Source organism: Saccopteryx bilineata, chromosome 9 (genome assembly GCF_036850765.1).
Source record: "Saccopteryx bilineata isolate mSacBil1 chromosome 9, mSacBil1_pri_phased_curated, whole genome shotgun sequence".
Taxonomy (NCBI): Eukaryota; Metazoa; Chordata; class Mammalia; order Chiroptera; family Emballonuridae; genus Saccopteryx; species Saccopteryx bilineata.
The window spans coordinates 74,748,135-74,763,178 of NC_089498.1; the positions used below are offsets into that span (position 1 = coordinate 74,748,135).

General features: G+C 37.0%; 1 protein-coding gene across 4 annotated transcripts in view; it reads right to left on the minus strand.

Annotated features, from left to right (window-relative positions):
• Positions 1 to 15,044, minus strand: part of MICU1 (mitochondrial calcium uptake 1) — a 265,614-nt gene that overhangs the window by 111,021 nt on the left and 139,549 nt on the right. For all 4 annotated transcript variants that reach the window (XM_066243013.1, XM_066243014.1, XM_066243012.1 and 1 more), the window contains one exon: positions 1,435 to 1,517. In XM_066243013.1, coding sequence (XP_066099110.1) covers positions 1,435 to 1,517 — 83 coding nt within the window. The remainder of the gene's footprint in view (positions 1 to 1,434; positions 1,518 to 15,044) is intronic.

Here is a 15,044-nt window from a genome sequence, read left to right on the forward strand (position 1 = left end):
TCAGGAAGGAATGAAAGGCCCCAGAAATGGTAAATACAAGAGTAAACATAACAGACTATTTTTTCTCATATTTTCTTTAAAAAAACACGACAAAGCAAAAATTTTAATGTATTATGGATTTATAATGCACAGTAGTCCCATCTTATTAGTGGTTTCACTTTCCATGGTTTCATTTACCCTCAGTCAATCATAGGCCAAAAATAGTAAGTGAAAAATTCCAGACATAACAATTCGTAAGTTTCAAATTGTGTGCTATTCTGGGTAGTGTGATGAAATCTCTCACCGCAGTCCTGTTCCATCCCACTTGCGATGTGAATTATCCCTTTTTCCAGCATATCCATACTATATAAGACACCCACCTGTTAGTCTTTTAGTAGCCATCTCGTTTATCAGATCAACTGTTATAGTATCACAATGCTTATGTTCAAGTTCAAGTAAGCCTTATTTTACTTCATAATGGCCCTACAGCACAAGAGCAGTGATGCTGACAATCTGGATGTGCTAAAGAGAAGCTGCAAAGTGTATGTATGTATAGGAAAAAATACAGTCTAAGAGTCTGGTGCTATACAAAGTATCAGGCATCCACTGGGGGTCTTGGAATGTTTCTCCCACGAATAAGGGAGGACTACTGTATGCAGATATAATAACCATAGGGCAACTATAGCAGAAAGAATGGAGAAGGGGTAAATGAAACTATATGGTTGCAAAGTTTCTACATTTTATGTGAAATAGTATAATATTAATTCTAAGTAGACTATGTATATTTAAGAATCAATGATGGTCCTGTTGGGGTAGCTCAGTTGGTTAGAGCATTGTCCCAATATGCCAAGGTTGCAGGTTAGATTCCAGGTTAGGGTACATACAAAAATCAATTAGTGAATGTATGAATAAGAGGAATAACAAATTGATGTTTCTCTCTCTCTTGCTCATTCTCTGTCTCTCTTCCCCCCTTCCTCCCCCCCAAAAAATAAAAAAATTAAAAAGAATGTATGATAGACATAGGGTACAAATTTGATTAACTGTCTCTAGGTATTTTGAAATATTTGTTTCTGTGCATTTCTTATTTGTCATTCACCCTTGTGCTCTGAAACCGCCTGGCACAAAGGAGCTGTATGATAAATGTTGACTGAATATATGATTGAATATCCATAACCTAGCCTCTCGGCATTATTGTTTAATTCATTTGTGAAATTAGAGCAATCCTGAACTCAATCATATGTTCAAATAATTCCTTATGTTTAAAGTGAAAACAAGAAAACCTGTTAAAAGTAAGTAATTTTGAAAAATGATACATTAGGGACTTCAAAAATTAGATAGCATCTGAATATACTAATTAAGCATCTGAATATACTGATTAAGGGCAAAGTAATTCCAAGGCACATGAAGATGGGTTAAATGTGAACGTACTTAAAGGAACTGTTCAGGACAACTTGCCTGTTCAAACTCCTCCATGTCTACTTCTCCATCTCCATTCAAGTCGAACATCTTGAAGGCAATTTCAAAATTTCTCTGAGGAGCTGAAAGTAGAAAAGAAGAAAGGAAGGATAGGAGGAAAGGAAGAAGGCAGAGAAAGAAGGAAAAAAGTATTTAGATGACACTGACCAAAAAAAAAAAAAAATCAGTCCCTTAAGAAAAAACAGATAAACACTAAAATGTAATAGCAAGTTGCAGAATACCACTGTATTTACCTACATACTTTTAAAAATACTCCTTAAGACCAAAAGAGAATTTTACCACGGCCAGTCAAGATAGCACTTGTCAATCTTTGTGTTTCAATATTCTCAGTTACTTCTGCCCTGCTTTCTTAGGCACCATCCTCTTAGCTGTACACCACTAATGTTGTTGCTCTGTTACTTAAATATAGTATTATTTACCTGGGCATGAAAGTCTGTCTGGGGTGAGACTATTGCTGCAAAGAAGTAAAACTCTAAGTCTTTGTCTTGTTTTTAAAAACAAACTAGCTTTCTATTTTGTTCTTTCTAGTCTCTCCATTTTTTAAGTACAATCAGTTCAATGGATGTCATTCTGCCACTAAGTTATTATCTGTACCAGTTTCTAATTGTCACAATAGCCCTGTGGTAGGGCTGAAAAGCATACTGTCAGCTGTTCAGCATTCTACTTCAACCATGTCAGTTGGGTATAAAATTACTCAGTAAAGTATACTTAAATGTTAAAATTAAGATGAAGTTTAAAAAACAAAATAAAAAAAAAATGCAAAGTCTGAGAAGATGGTATATTTTCTTCCTCTTAAATGAATGATGAAAGCTCTTTAAGAGCTTACTGTTCCCAGATCAATCAAAACAGAATATACCTATGCATTGGAAAAATATATAAATATAATAGCTCTCCTTCCTTTCTGTGTGCTGAATGTTCTGGCAAAGAAACTAAGTAGTTTACTTCCCTCCTTTGGTGCTTCAAATTTATGTAGTTGTAGAGAACCAAAATAAAATATCCTAATGTTATTGAATTAAATTTTAGTTATAATTTTTACTAAAAAAATTTAAAAGATTGTAGACAAAAAAAAAAAAAAAAAAGAGAGAGCTTGGTACAATTTGCATAGTTGTAGAAAGTCTTGCTCAGGAATTTGTTAACAGCAAATTGAATTTCTGGGCCTGAATTCCACTTTCAGCTCGAGAGCCAGCTTCGGCTGTGAAGCTCCTGGTTTTCAGTTGCATGGGCAAATCATGTGCCTGTCTGCTTCCAATTGCCTGCCTCACTTGATGATGGCCTCCAACTGGTTTGCTTTTCTTTAGGCCACAGGTATAATTGCTAAAAAAATGCACCTTAGGGAAATTCAATTTTTGTATTATTAATTGCCACGTCTTAAATTTTCCCTACCTGTCTAGGTGCTAGATGCTATCTCCTACTGAAGAGAGGTGGAAACATTGAGCTGGAAAATTTAAAGCTGTTGGCTATCTGATACTGTATTCTAAATCCTGAAAGCCTTTATATTTTTAAATTAGAGGAGAAAATTGAAGCTCAAAGCCACTAAATGAGTGGCTCAAAATCACACAGTTACTATGTGACAGAACTGGCAAGTGAACCTGGGTCAATGTTGATTCCAAAGCCCACAAACTTTTCATTTGGCTTCATGGTCCCCAGTATGAAGACTATGGCGCTTAAACAATAATAAACACATAACTTTTTACTCTGGTATGTTCTGACCTAGAAACAAAAACAACAACATGACTCACTGGTTACAACTGTCTCTGTAACAGCTGAGAGTTCCAAGTTGTTCATCTCAAAGACAAATCTGCTATCAGAGAAACACTGCATACGCCATAATCAGTAGTTTAGACTTGGCTGCACTAACTGGAGTCCTAGGCAACATTAGATTCTCAGGACTGGAGATGTTTTTAAAAATTCTGAATATGAATTTCTTTAGACAGGAATGCACTCTCCTATTCTCCCCTTGTCTCACACTTGGCCCACTTCACTCACATATATTATTTGCTTAATCCTTGTAAATACTTGAGATTGTAACAACTGCAAACAATACCAAGTCACCGAAAGTTCTAAGTAGAGGGGTGACACAATCAAACAGGCATTTATAAAGGACTTTTTTGGCTACAGTGTGGAGGATGAATTGGAAAACATGAACCAGCAGCAGAGATCACTGAAGGTCTTATAAACGTTAAACATGAAGCAAGATGATGGCAATGGTAACGGAGAGGAGGAAACAAATTTGAAATAACGAGGTAGAAATAATACAACTTAATGATTAATTAGCTGTGATGAATTCAGAGTGAAAAAGGATGACAGCAGGACCGGCTTAGGCTACTGGGTAGCTTGCACGTCATTCACTAAGAGATATGACAGATGTAAAAGGTTTGAGAAAACAAGTTCAGATCAGTTTTGCTGAATTCTAGGGGTCAACAGCATATTCAGATGAAAATGCTCAGGAGATTGTTGGAAATATGGATCTAACCTGAAAAGACAGGAGTGAAGCTAAGAGTCATTTATTAGCTTAAGTGTGGTGAGCTGCAAAGAGCCTGAAATGAAGTTGCCCAAGGAGGACTGAGGGTTAGGGAGAAGAGTGAAGAAAGGGTAGAATGCTGTTGAAAGAGAACAGAAAGGAAGGGGTGACAGAGAAGGGGGCATCACAACATCAGGAGGAATACAGTCCAAATGAATAGAAATAGGGAAAAATTTCTCAAGAGCCAGTCAATATGTTGCCACAAATGAATTAAAGCAGCTTTTCCATTCCTATCTCCACCGATTACAGAGGTTATACAGAAGGCTTAAAAGTTCAGCTTTATCATCTTTTATTATCACACTCCTGTAAGTTCTGTGAAGGCATGTGCCCACATCATTTAAATGACTGAGCTACTCTAGCCATCATATGTCCTCTTACAACAAATAAAATTCAGTTTACCAAACAGCACATCCTGTACTGCCTGAAGTTTCTGTACCTTTTATCCTGGCTTACCTGCTTTAAAACAGAGTATTTGCTTTCTGTGGGGCTACTCAGTGTTTACTAAAGTAATGTGCTAACATTCTAGAGGCTGAGCTTGTATACACTGGTCACTGATAAGTCAAATCAAGCAGCAACCTTGCAGCACATTCTCATTTAGGAGTTACCAGTTTATCAGGGAAGTTCTCTCAGCCTGGTCAATCTTCATCTGCTGATCCTGTCAAAGTGTTTAAGATAAACAAGCAAAAAACCAGCTTGCTTTAAGTGAAATATGCTACAAGGAATATGATATTAGGCAATTCTCTTGTACTTCCTTGTCTCCTCTGAAAGGTAGGCTTCAGAGTAATTCTGAAATCCAGCCGCTATGTAAAGCATTAGGGTGCCTTGTGTTTATGCTAACTCACAACCTACTTCCACAGAAAGGTACTGAGAAAGGAAATTTTTTTTAAAGAAAATTAAATTTAATGGGGTGACATTAATCAATGAGAAAGAAAAATTTAAATCCCCAGCTACTTATAGAGTGAACAGTACAGTTTTAACCTTTCCAAGTTAACAGCATAATCTACTTCTATACAATGTACAAAATGATCTTAACATGTTAGAACTGATTAAAACAATAAGATTCTATGCAAAGTTCATTACTCAGAATTCCAAGAGAATCTTTGCCACTAAGAAATGGAGATACATTAGGCCCTAATGATTAGGGTCTGTTCCAGTTAAGTATCCATATATATATATATATATATATATATATTTTTTTTTTTTTTTTTTTTTATTTTTATTTTTTTTTTTTTAAGTGTGTGTGTGGGGGAGATAGAGACAGACTCCCACATGCGCCCTGACTGAGACTCACCCAGCAAACCTTGTCTGGGACTGATGCTCAAATCAACTGAGCTATCCTCAATGCCTGGGGCAGATGCTCAAAGCAATCAAGCCGCTGGCTGCAAGAAGGGAAGAGTGAAAGAAGAGGAAAGGGAGGTGAAGAGAAGCAGATGGTCACTTCTCTTGTGTGCCTTGACTGGGGATCAAACTCAGGACATCCATATGCTGGGTCGATGCTCAATCCACTGAGCCAGCCATTCAGGGCCCATTTTCATATTCTTTCATTATTAACAATAATAACAACACTAGCCTGTTCTTTGAAGCACCAATTTTTCTACTTTGCTTTAGAAAAAGAAGAGAAAAAAGCACTTTTTTTCTATGTGAAGTAAGTCAAATGTAGGGGAGGAATAAAGAGGGACAAATATATACCCCACACGGGTGAGATATAAAACTGAGACTCATGGACACAGATAAAAGTGAAGTGGTTACCAGCGGGAGGAGGATGAGGAAAGGAGAGTAAGGAGGGACAAATATACAGTGATCGGAAATGATATGACTTTGAGTGCTGGACACACAACACAATCAACAGTTCAAATGGTATAGAGATGTTCACCTGAAACCTATGTACTCTTTTTTTTTTTTTTTTCTTTTACAGCGACAGAGAGAGTCAGAGAGAGGGATAGACAGGCAGGAACGGAGAGATGAGAAGCATCAATCATTAGTTTTTCATTGCGCGTTGCAACACCTTAGTTGTTCATTGATTGCTCTCTCATATGTGCCTTGACCGCGGGCCTTCAGCAGACCGAGTAACCCCTTGCTTGAGCCAGCGACCTTGGGCTCAAGCTGGTGAGCTTTTTGCTCAAACCAGATGAGCCCAGCTCAAGCTGGCAACCTCGGGGTCTCAAACCTGGGTCTTCCGCATCCCAGTCCGACGCTTTACCCACTGCGCCACCGCCTGGTCAGGCGAAACCTATGTACTCTTATTGATCAATGTCATCCCATTAAATTTTATTTGTAAATAAAAATAATCAGATAGCAACAACACTAGATTTTCATGGCTGTTTCAGCTATTGTTCTTTGACAGAAAGTGCACTGATTAGGGATTTAATTCTGTTTCTTCCAACAACATAATGAGTCACTATGTCTTAAATTCCTTTTTGGAAGCACTGATGGAATGAACAAAAAATGAATACGTTAGATTCTAAACAAGTTTCTTATTTTCTGTTGGTTAGACTATCCCACAAAAAGAATTCTTCCTGTGCTATTCCTGTTCTTAAATGATGCTGTAGGACAAATGAGTTATTAATATGCAATATCAGAGAACTCTGAGTTAGGAAAAGACTTTAGAACATAATGAACCTGTATTCAGTGAACAACTTGACTACTGAAATTTGTAAGGATGATCATATAGCCTTTGATTATTTGAGAGAAAGGTCACCAGTTCTAAAATCTAACCATGGTTGACAATATATATATATTTAAAATTTTTATGGATTTTAATTTGTTTACATAAATTCAAGTGTCCCACTGAATATATCTCCTCTCAACCTCCATGTTACCCTCAACATCCCAACTTACCTCCTCCTAACACCTTCTCCCCTTCTCTCCAGGATTTGCTTTCTTGCTATCTAGGACACAGTGTTATGTACATATAACTTCACTAATCTCTTTCCTTTCTTGGATCCCATCCTCTCATCCCCTTTCCCTCTGGTCCCTTTGATCCCGCCTTTGCCTCTATTCCGTTCCTCAGTTCACATTGTTCATTAGATTCCTCAAATGAGTGAGGTCATATAATATTTTTCTTTCTCTGCCTGGTTTATTTCACTTAACATAATAGTTTCCAGGTCCATCCATGTTGTCGCAAAAGGTAAGATTTCCTTCTTTTTCATGGCCCCATAGTATTCCATTGACTATATGTACCACTGCTTTTTATTCCATTCATCCACTGATGGACACTTGGGCTGTTTCCAGATCTTCGCTATTGTGAACAATGAGGCCATAAACATGGGGGTGCATATCTTCTTTTGAATCAGTGATAGGTATTCTTGGGATATATTCCTAATAGTGGAATGGCTGGGTCAAAAGGCAGTTCGATTTTTAATTTTTTGAGGAATTTCCATACTGTTTTCCACAGAGGCTGCACCAGTCTGCATTCCCACCAGCAGTGCAGGAGGTTCCCTTTTCTCCACATCCTTGCCAGCACTTATTCTGTGTTGTTTTGTTGATGAGCGCCATTCTGACAGGTGTGAGGTGGTATCTCATTGTGGTTTTAATTTGCATTTCTCTACTGATTAGTGATTTTGAACATTTTTTCATATGCCTATTGGCCATCTGTATGTCCTCTTTGGAAAAGTGTCTATTCATTTCTTTTGCTTATTTTTTGATTGGATTGTTTATCTTCTTGGTGTTGAGTTTTACAAGTTCTTTATAAATTTTGGTTATTAAACCCTTATCAGATGTACTGTCGAATATGTTCTCCCATTGTGTGGTTTGTCTTTTTACTATGTTCCTATTGTCTTTAGCTGTGCAAAAAGCTTTCTAGTTCGATATAGTCCCATTTGTTCATCCTGTCTTTTATTTCACTTGCCCGTGGAGATAAATCAGCAAATATATTGTTGTGAGAGATGTTGGAGAGCTTACTGCCTATGTTTTCTTCTAAGATGCTTATGGTTACAAGACTTACATTTAAGTCTTTTACCTATTTTGAGTTCATTTTTGTGAATGGTGTAAGTTGGTGATCTAGTTCCATTCTTTTGCAGGTAGCTGTCCAATTTTCCCAACACCATTTGTTAAAGAGGCTATCTTTATTCCATTGTATTTCCTTGCCTCCTTTGTCAAATATCAATTGTCCGTAAAGGTATGGGTTTATTTCTGGGTTCTCTGTACTGTTCCATTGATCTATATGCCTGTTCTTATGCCAGTATCAAGCTGTTTTTTTTTGGGGGGGGGTTGTTTTTTTTTCGGTGACAGAGTCAGACAGAGGAACAGATAGGGACAGACAGGAAGGGAGAGAAATGAGAAGCATCAATTCTTCGTTGCGTCACCTTAGTTGTTCCTTGATTGTTTTCTCATATGTGCCTTGACCGGGAGGAGGGGGTACAGCAAACTGAGTGACTCCTTGCTCGAGCCAGTGACCTTGGGCTCAAGCTGGTGAGCCTTGCTCAAACCAGATGAGCCTGTGCTCAACCTGGAGACCCCGGAGTCTCAAATCTGGGTCCTCCGCATCCCGGTCCGATGCTCCATCCACTGCGCCACCGCCTGGTCAGGCCCAATCTGTTTTGAGTATGATGGCCTTGTAGTATAACTTGATATCAGGAAGTGTCATACCACCCATTTTATTCTTCTTTTTCAAGATTGCTAAGGCTATTCGTGTTCTTTTTTGGTTCCATATACATTTTTGGAATGTGTGTTCTATATCTTTGAAGTATGTCATTGGTATTGCATTGAATTTATAAATTGCTTTGGGTAATATAGACATTTTAATGATGTTTATTCTTCCTATTCATGAACACGGTGTATGCTTCCACATGTTTGTATTTTCCTTGATTTCTTTTATAAATGTTTTATAATTTTCCAAGTATAAGTCTTTAATCTCCTTGGTAAAATTTACTTCTAGGTACTTTATTTTTTTTGCAACAGTGAAGGGGATTGTTTCCTTAATTTCTCTTTCTGACTGTTCATTGTTGGTGTATAAAAATGCCTCGATTACTATTAATTTTATATACTGCCACCTTTCTGAATTCATTTATCAGGTCCAGTAGTTTTTTGACTGAGACTTTAGGGTTCTCTATATACAGTATCATATCATCTGCAAATAATGATAGTTTTACTTCTTCCTTTCCAACTTGAATGCCTTTTATTTCTCCTTCTTCTCTGATTGCTGGTGGCTAGGACTTTGAGAACTATGTTGAATAAGAGTGGTGAAAGGGGGCACCCCTGACTTGTTCCTGATCTTAAGGGGATTTCTTTTAATTTTTGCACATTGAGTATGACGTTGGCTGTGGGTTTGACATAGATAACCTTTATCATGTTGAGGTATGTTCCCTGTATTCCCACTTTGCTGAGAGTTTTGATCATAAATGGGTGCTGGATTTTATCAAATGCTTTTTCTGCATCTATTGATATTATCATGTGGTTTTTCTCCTTCCCTTTCTTTATGGGATGAATCACATTGATTGATTTGCAAATACTATACCAGCCTTGCCTCCCCAGAATAAATCCCACTTGATCATGATGTATAATTATTTTCATGTATTGCTGGATCTAGTTTGCTAATATTTTGTTGAGGATTTTAGTATCTAAATTCATCAGGGATATAGGCCTATAATATTCTTTCTTTGTGTTGTCTTTGCCCAGTTTTGGAATCAGAATTATGCTTGCCTCATAAAAGGAGCTTGGAAGTGTTCTCTCCTCTTGAATTTTTTGAAATAACTTGAGAAGGATATGAGTTAACTCTTCTATGAATATTTGGTGGAATTTGCCTGTGAAGCCTTCTGGCCCAGGGCTTTTGTTTGTTGGCAGTTTTTTGATAACTGTTTCAATCTCACTTGTTATAATTGGTCTGTTTAGGTTTTCTGATTCTTCCAGATTGATTTTTGAAAGATTATATGTTTCAAGGAATTTGTCCATTTCACCTAGGTTAATTTTTTTGGCATATAGTTCTTCATAGTATCTTCTTACAATCCTTTGTATTTCTGTTGTGTCAGTTGTTATCTCTCCACTCTCATTTCTAATTTTATTTATTTGAGTCCTCTTTTTTTCTTGGTGAGCCTGGATAAGGGTTCATCGATTTTGTTTACCTTTTCAAACAACCAGCTCCTGGTTTCATTGATCCTCTGTATTGTTCTTTTAGACTCTATGTCATATATTTCTGCTCTGATCTTTACTATTTCCTTCCTTCTACTACCTCTGGGATTTCCTTGCTGTTCTTTTTCACGTTCTTATAAATGCAGGGTTGTTTATTTGAGCTTTTTCTAAGTTCTTAATGTATGCCTGTAATGCTATGAACTTCCCTCTCAGGACTGCTTTTGCTATGTCCCATAAATTGGGAGGAGTTGTTGCATGCTCATTATCATTCTTTTCTAGGAATTTTAAAATTTCTTCTTTGATCTCATTGTTAACTCATTCGTTATTTAATAACATGCTATTTAGTTTCCAAGTGTTTGAGTATTTTTTAGTTTTCCTGTTGTGGTTGATTTCTAGTTTTATGCCATTGTGATCAGAGAAGATTCTTGATATGATTTCAATCTTATAGTTGTTGAGATCGCTTTTGTGCCCTTACATGTGGTCTATCCTAGAGAATGTACCATGAACACTTGAAAAGAATGTATATTATGCTGTTATAGGGTGAAAGTTTCTGAAGATATCTATTAAATCCAGTTGATCTAGTGTGTCCTTTAAGGCCACTGTTCCTTTGTTAATTTTCTTTCTTGAGGATCTATCTAGTGATGTTAGTGAGGTATTGAAATCCCCTACTATTATAGTATTGCTGTTGATTTCGCCCTTTATGTCCATCAAAATCTGCTTTATATATTTAGGTGCTCCTATATTAGGCGCATAGATATTTATAATGGTTATCTTCCTGTTGTATTGCTCCCTTTAGCATTATGTAGTGACCTTTATCGCTTAATATAACCTTTGTTTTAAAGTCTATTTTGTCAGATATAAGTATTGCTACCCCAGCTTTTTTCATTTCCATTTGCATGAAATATTTTTTTCCATCCCTTTACTTTCAGTTTATGTGTATCTTTTGTTCTGAGGTGGGTCTCTTGTAGATAGCATATTTACGTGCCCTGTTTTCTTATCCATGCAGCTACCCTATGTCTTTTGATTGGAGCATTTAATCCATTTACACTTAAGGTTATTACTGATATGTGGTTGTTTATTGCCATTTTATTCTTTAAATCTACATCTCTCTTTACTAGATTTTTTTCCTATTATTCTTTTTACAACAGGTCCCTTAACATTTCTTGCAGCATTTATTTGGTTTTAATGAATTCTTTGAGTTCTTTTTTTTGTTTGTTTCACACTTTTTATTTCTCCTTCAATTTTAAACAATAGCCTTGTTGGATAGAGAAGTCTTGGTTGTAGGCTCTTGTTTTGCATTACTTTGAATATTTCTTGCCATTCCCTTTTGGCCTCAAGTGTTTCTGTTGAAAAGTCAGATATCAGTAATGTCAGAGAAATGGCACCGTAAGGAGCGATACTGATAAATTTTCCCCAAAATTCAACAAGATCTTCAACCAGAGACAGAAATATTTATCCTTGGAGCCTCCAGCAGTTCCACACTAAACTCAAAGGCAGAGGCAGCAGCAACCCCATAGCTGGATCATCAGGCTGCTAATTCAGGAAGGAAAGACTAGGAGAGAAGCTCCGGAAAAATGGACTCACTCATTGTCGGAGCCTGCAAATGCTATGAGCCTCGACTGCCAACGAGACTGAAGCCCAATATATGACATTGCTACAGAGAATTATCAACTGCAAACCTCAACCTAAACGTGCCACAGGGGCAGAACCTGGGGTACAGAGTCACCGAACAGGAAAAGGGAGAGAAAAGAAAGAGCAAGAAGATAACCTCTCAAAATCAAGAATAATCCACAGACTTTATAACCTATCCCATTTTATTATATTTGTTCGTTTGTTTCTCTTATCTTCTTGTCTTGATTATTTTCTATCTTTTCCAATTTGGTCGTTTAAGTCTCTGCCGGTCTCACTGTCCTCTCCTTGAACTACACTACCCACAACTGTTACATCTCTCATTATCTTTCCTTTCCTCTTCCTTTTTCTCTATAAGGGTTGCACTCCAAAACCCTTAACTCCTTCTCTCTCTTCTTTTGTTCTTTTTTCTTCTTTTTGTGTTTGCCTCTTTCTTTTTTTCTCCCTCTATATTAGTTTCTTCTTTTCTCCTTTACTTTTCCTCTCACTAAATCCTCAATCACGAACAAATTATTTTACTTAGGACTCAAATTTTTCTTTGTGGTGCTTTGGGGGATTTTTATTTTGCTTTTTTAACTCACTAGCAGTGCTCCCAACCCTGGCTCTCCATTTTATCTAGTTTTTACTCCACTCAATACAATAGTAACTTTTTTTTTCTTTCTTTCTTTTTCTTTTGTATTTTTCTGAAGCTGGAAACGGAGAGACAGTCAGACAGACTCCCGCATGCGCCCAACCCGGATCCACTCGGCACGCCCACCAGGGGCGACGCTCTGCCCACCAGGGGGGATGCTCTGCCCCTCCAGGGCGTCGCTCAGCCGCGCCCAGAGCCACTCTAGCGCCTGGGGAAGAGGCCAAGGAGCCATCCCCAGTGCCCGGGCCATCTTTGTTCCAATGGAGCCTTGGCGGCGGGAGGGGAAGAGAGAGACAGAGAGGAAGGAGGGGGGGTGCAGAAGCAAATGGGCACTTCTCCTATGTGCCCTGGCTGGGAATCGAACCCGGGTCCCCCGCACGCCAGGCTGATGCTCTACCGCTGAGCCAACTTGCCAGGGCCAATAGTAACTTTTTAATATTTTTTTCCATGTTTCATGTTTCCTTCTTATACCTCTCATTATATCTTAGTTAACCATCACCTAAAAGAAAATCATTTTATTCTTGACCCAAATTTTTTCCTTTTTTGCATTTTGTGGGTCTATAACCCCTTTTTTTTGCCCCTCTATCATTTCTCTCCAACTCAGGCCCTCCATTATAGGTAGTTTTTGTTCTATTTAGTACAATATAATTCACAGTTCACCACAATATTCGCTCAAGAAGGAGGGGAGGGTAGAGGAGTAAAAAAAAGGAAAATAATAATTTTTAAATTTTTTAATTTTTTAAATTTTTTAAAACTTTTTATTCTTTATTAATTCTCATTAGTACTATCAACAAAACCACCTTCAGATGCCATTAAGGAAAAGGAAATCGAATATGATGAATACAAAAGACAAAGAGGTAGTGAAAATAGATGAGGAAAAGTCTATAGTGAAAAAAATTTAATATATTGGAAAACTTGGAGCTAAATGACAGAGAATTTAAAATAGAAATCCTAAAAATACTCAGAGATATACAAAAAAACACAGAAAGGCAATTTAGGGAGCTCAGAAAACAACTCAACGAACACAAAGAATATATTATCAAAGAAATTTAAACTATGAAAACAAATCAAACAGAGATGAAAAACTTAATTCACGAGCTGAAAAACGAGGTAACAAGCTTAGCTAATAGAACAGGCCAGATAGAAGGTATGATTAGTGAAATAGAAGACAAGCAACTTGAGGCACAACAGAGAGAAGAAAGAGACTCAAAAATTTAAAAAAATGAGAAAGCCCTATGGGAACTGACTCCATCAAGAAGAATAACATAAGAATAATAGGTATATCAGAGGGAGAAGAGAGAGAAAATGGAATGGAGAACATATTCAAACAAATAATAGATGAGAACATCCCAAGCCTGTGGAAAAAACTAAAGCCTCAAATTCAAGAAGCAAACAGAACTCTGAGTTTTCTCAACCCCAACAAACCTACTCCAAGGCAGATCATAATGAAATTGGCTCAAACCAACAACAAAGAAAAGATTCTCAAGGCAGCCAGGAAAAAGAAGAATACAACATATAAAGGAGGGCCCATTAGATTATCATCAGATTTCTCAACAGAAACTCTACAAGCTAGAAGAGAGTGGACCCCAATATTTAAAGTCCTGAAAGAGAGAAACTTTCAGCCAAGAATACTCTACCCATCAAAGATATCCTTCAAATACAAAGGAGAAATAAAAACATTCACAGGTACAGAAAAGATTAGGGAATGTATCATCAGAAAACTCCCACGCCAGGAATTACTAAAGGGGGTTTTCCAACCAGATAAAAAGAACAAAACAAAACAAAACCACAAGGAAAAGCTCCAAAAAAACCCAATAAAACCAAATTTAAACTGTGACAACAAAAACAAAAAAAGGGGAGAGGATAAAAATTAACAGTAGTGAAGGATGCTGGAACACAGAAGTACTCACAAGATATTGCATTACAATGACCAGGGTAGGAACCCTTTTCATTATTTAATGGTAACCACCATTGAAAAAACCACCACAGAAGCACATGATTTAAAAAGATAGCAACAGAGGAAAGAATACAATCAAACAAAAACAAAAGATAAAAAAACAAAAGAGAAGAATCAAACAAGAAATAAAACTGACAGAAAGCAATGTATAAAATGGGAATAGGGAATCCACAAGTGTCAATAGTTACACTAAAGGTAAATGGATTAAACTCACCAATAAAAAGGCACAGAATAGCAGAATGGATTAAAAAAGAGAATCCAACAGTATGCTGCCTACAGGAAACTCATCTAAGTAACAAGGATAAAAACAAATTCAAAGTGAAAGGCTGGAAAAAAATACTCCAAGCAAATAACATCCAAAAAAAAGGCAGGCGTAGCAATACTCATATCTGATAATGCTGACTACAAGACAGCAAAAGTACTCAGAGATAAAAATGGTCATTTCATAATGATTAAGGGGAAGCTGAATCAAGAAGACATAACAATTCTTAATATATATGCACCAAACCAAGGAGCACTAAAATATATAAGACAGCTACTTATTGACCTAAAAACAAAAACTGACAAAAACACAATCATACTTGGAGACCTCAATACACCACTGATGGCTCTAGATCGGTCATCCAAACAGAGAATCAACAAAGACATAGTGGCCTTAAACAAAACACTAGAGCACCTGGATATGATAGACATCTACAGGACATTTCATCCCAAAGTGACTGAGTATACATTTTTCTCCAGTGTACATGGATCATTCTCAAGAATTGACCATATGTTGGGCCACA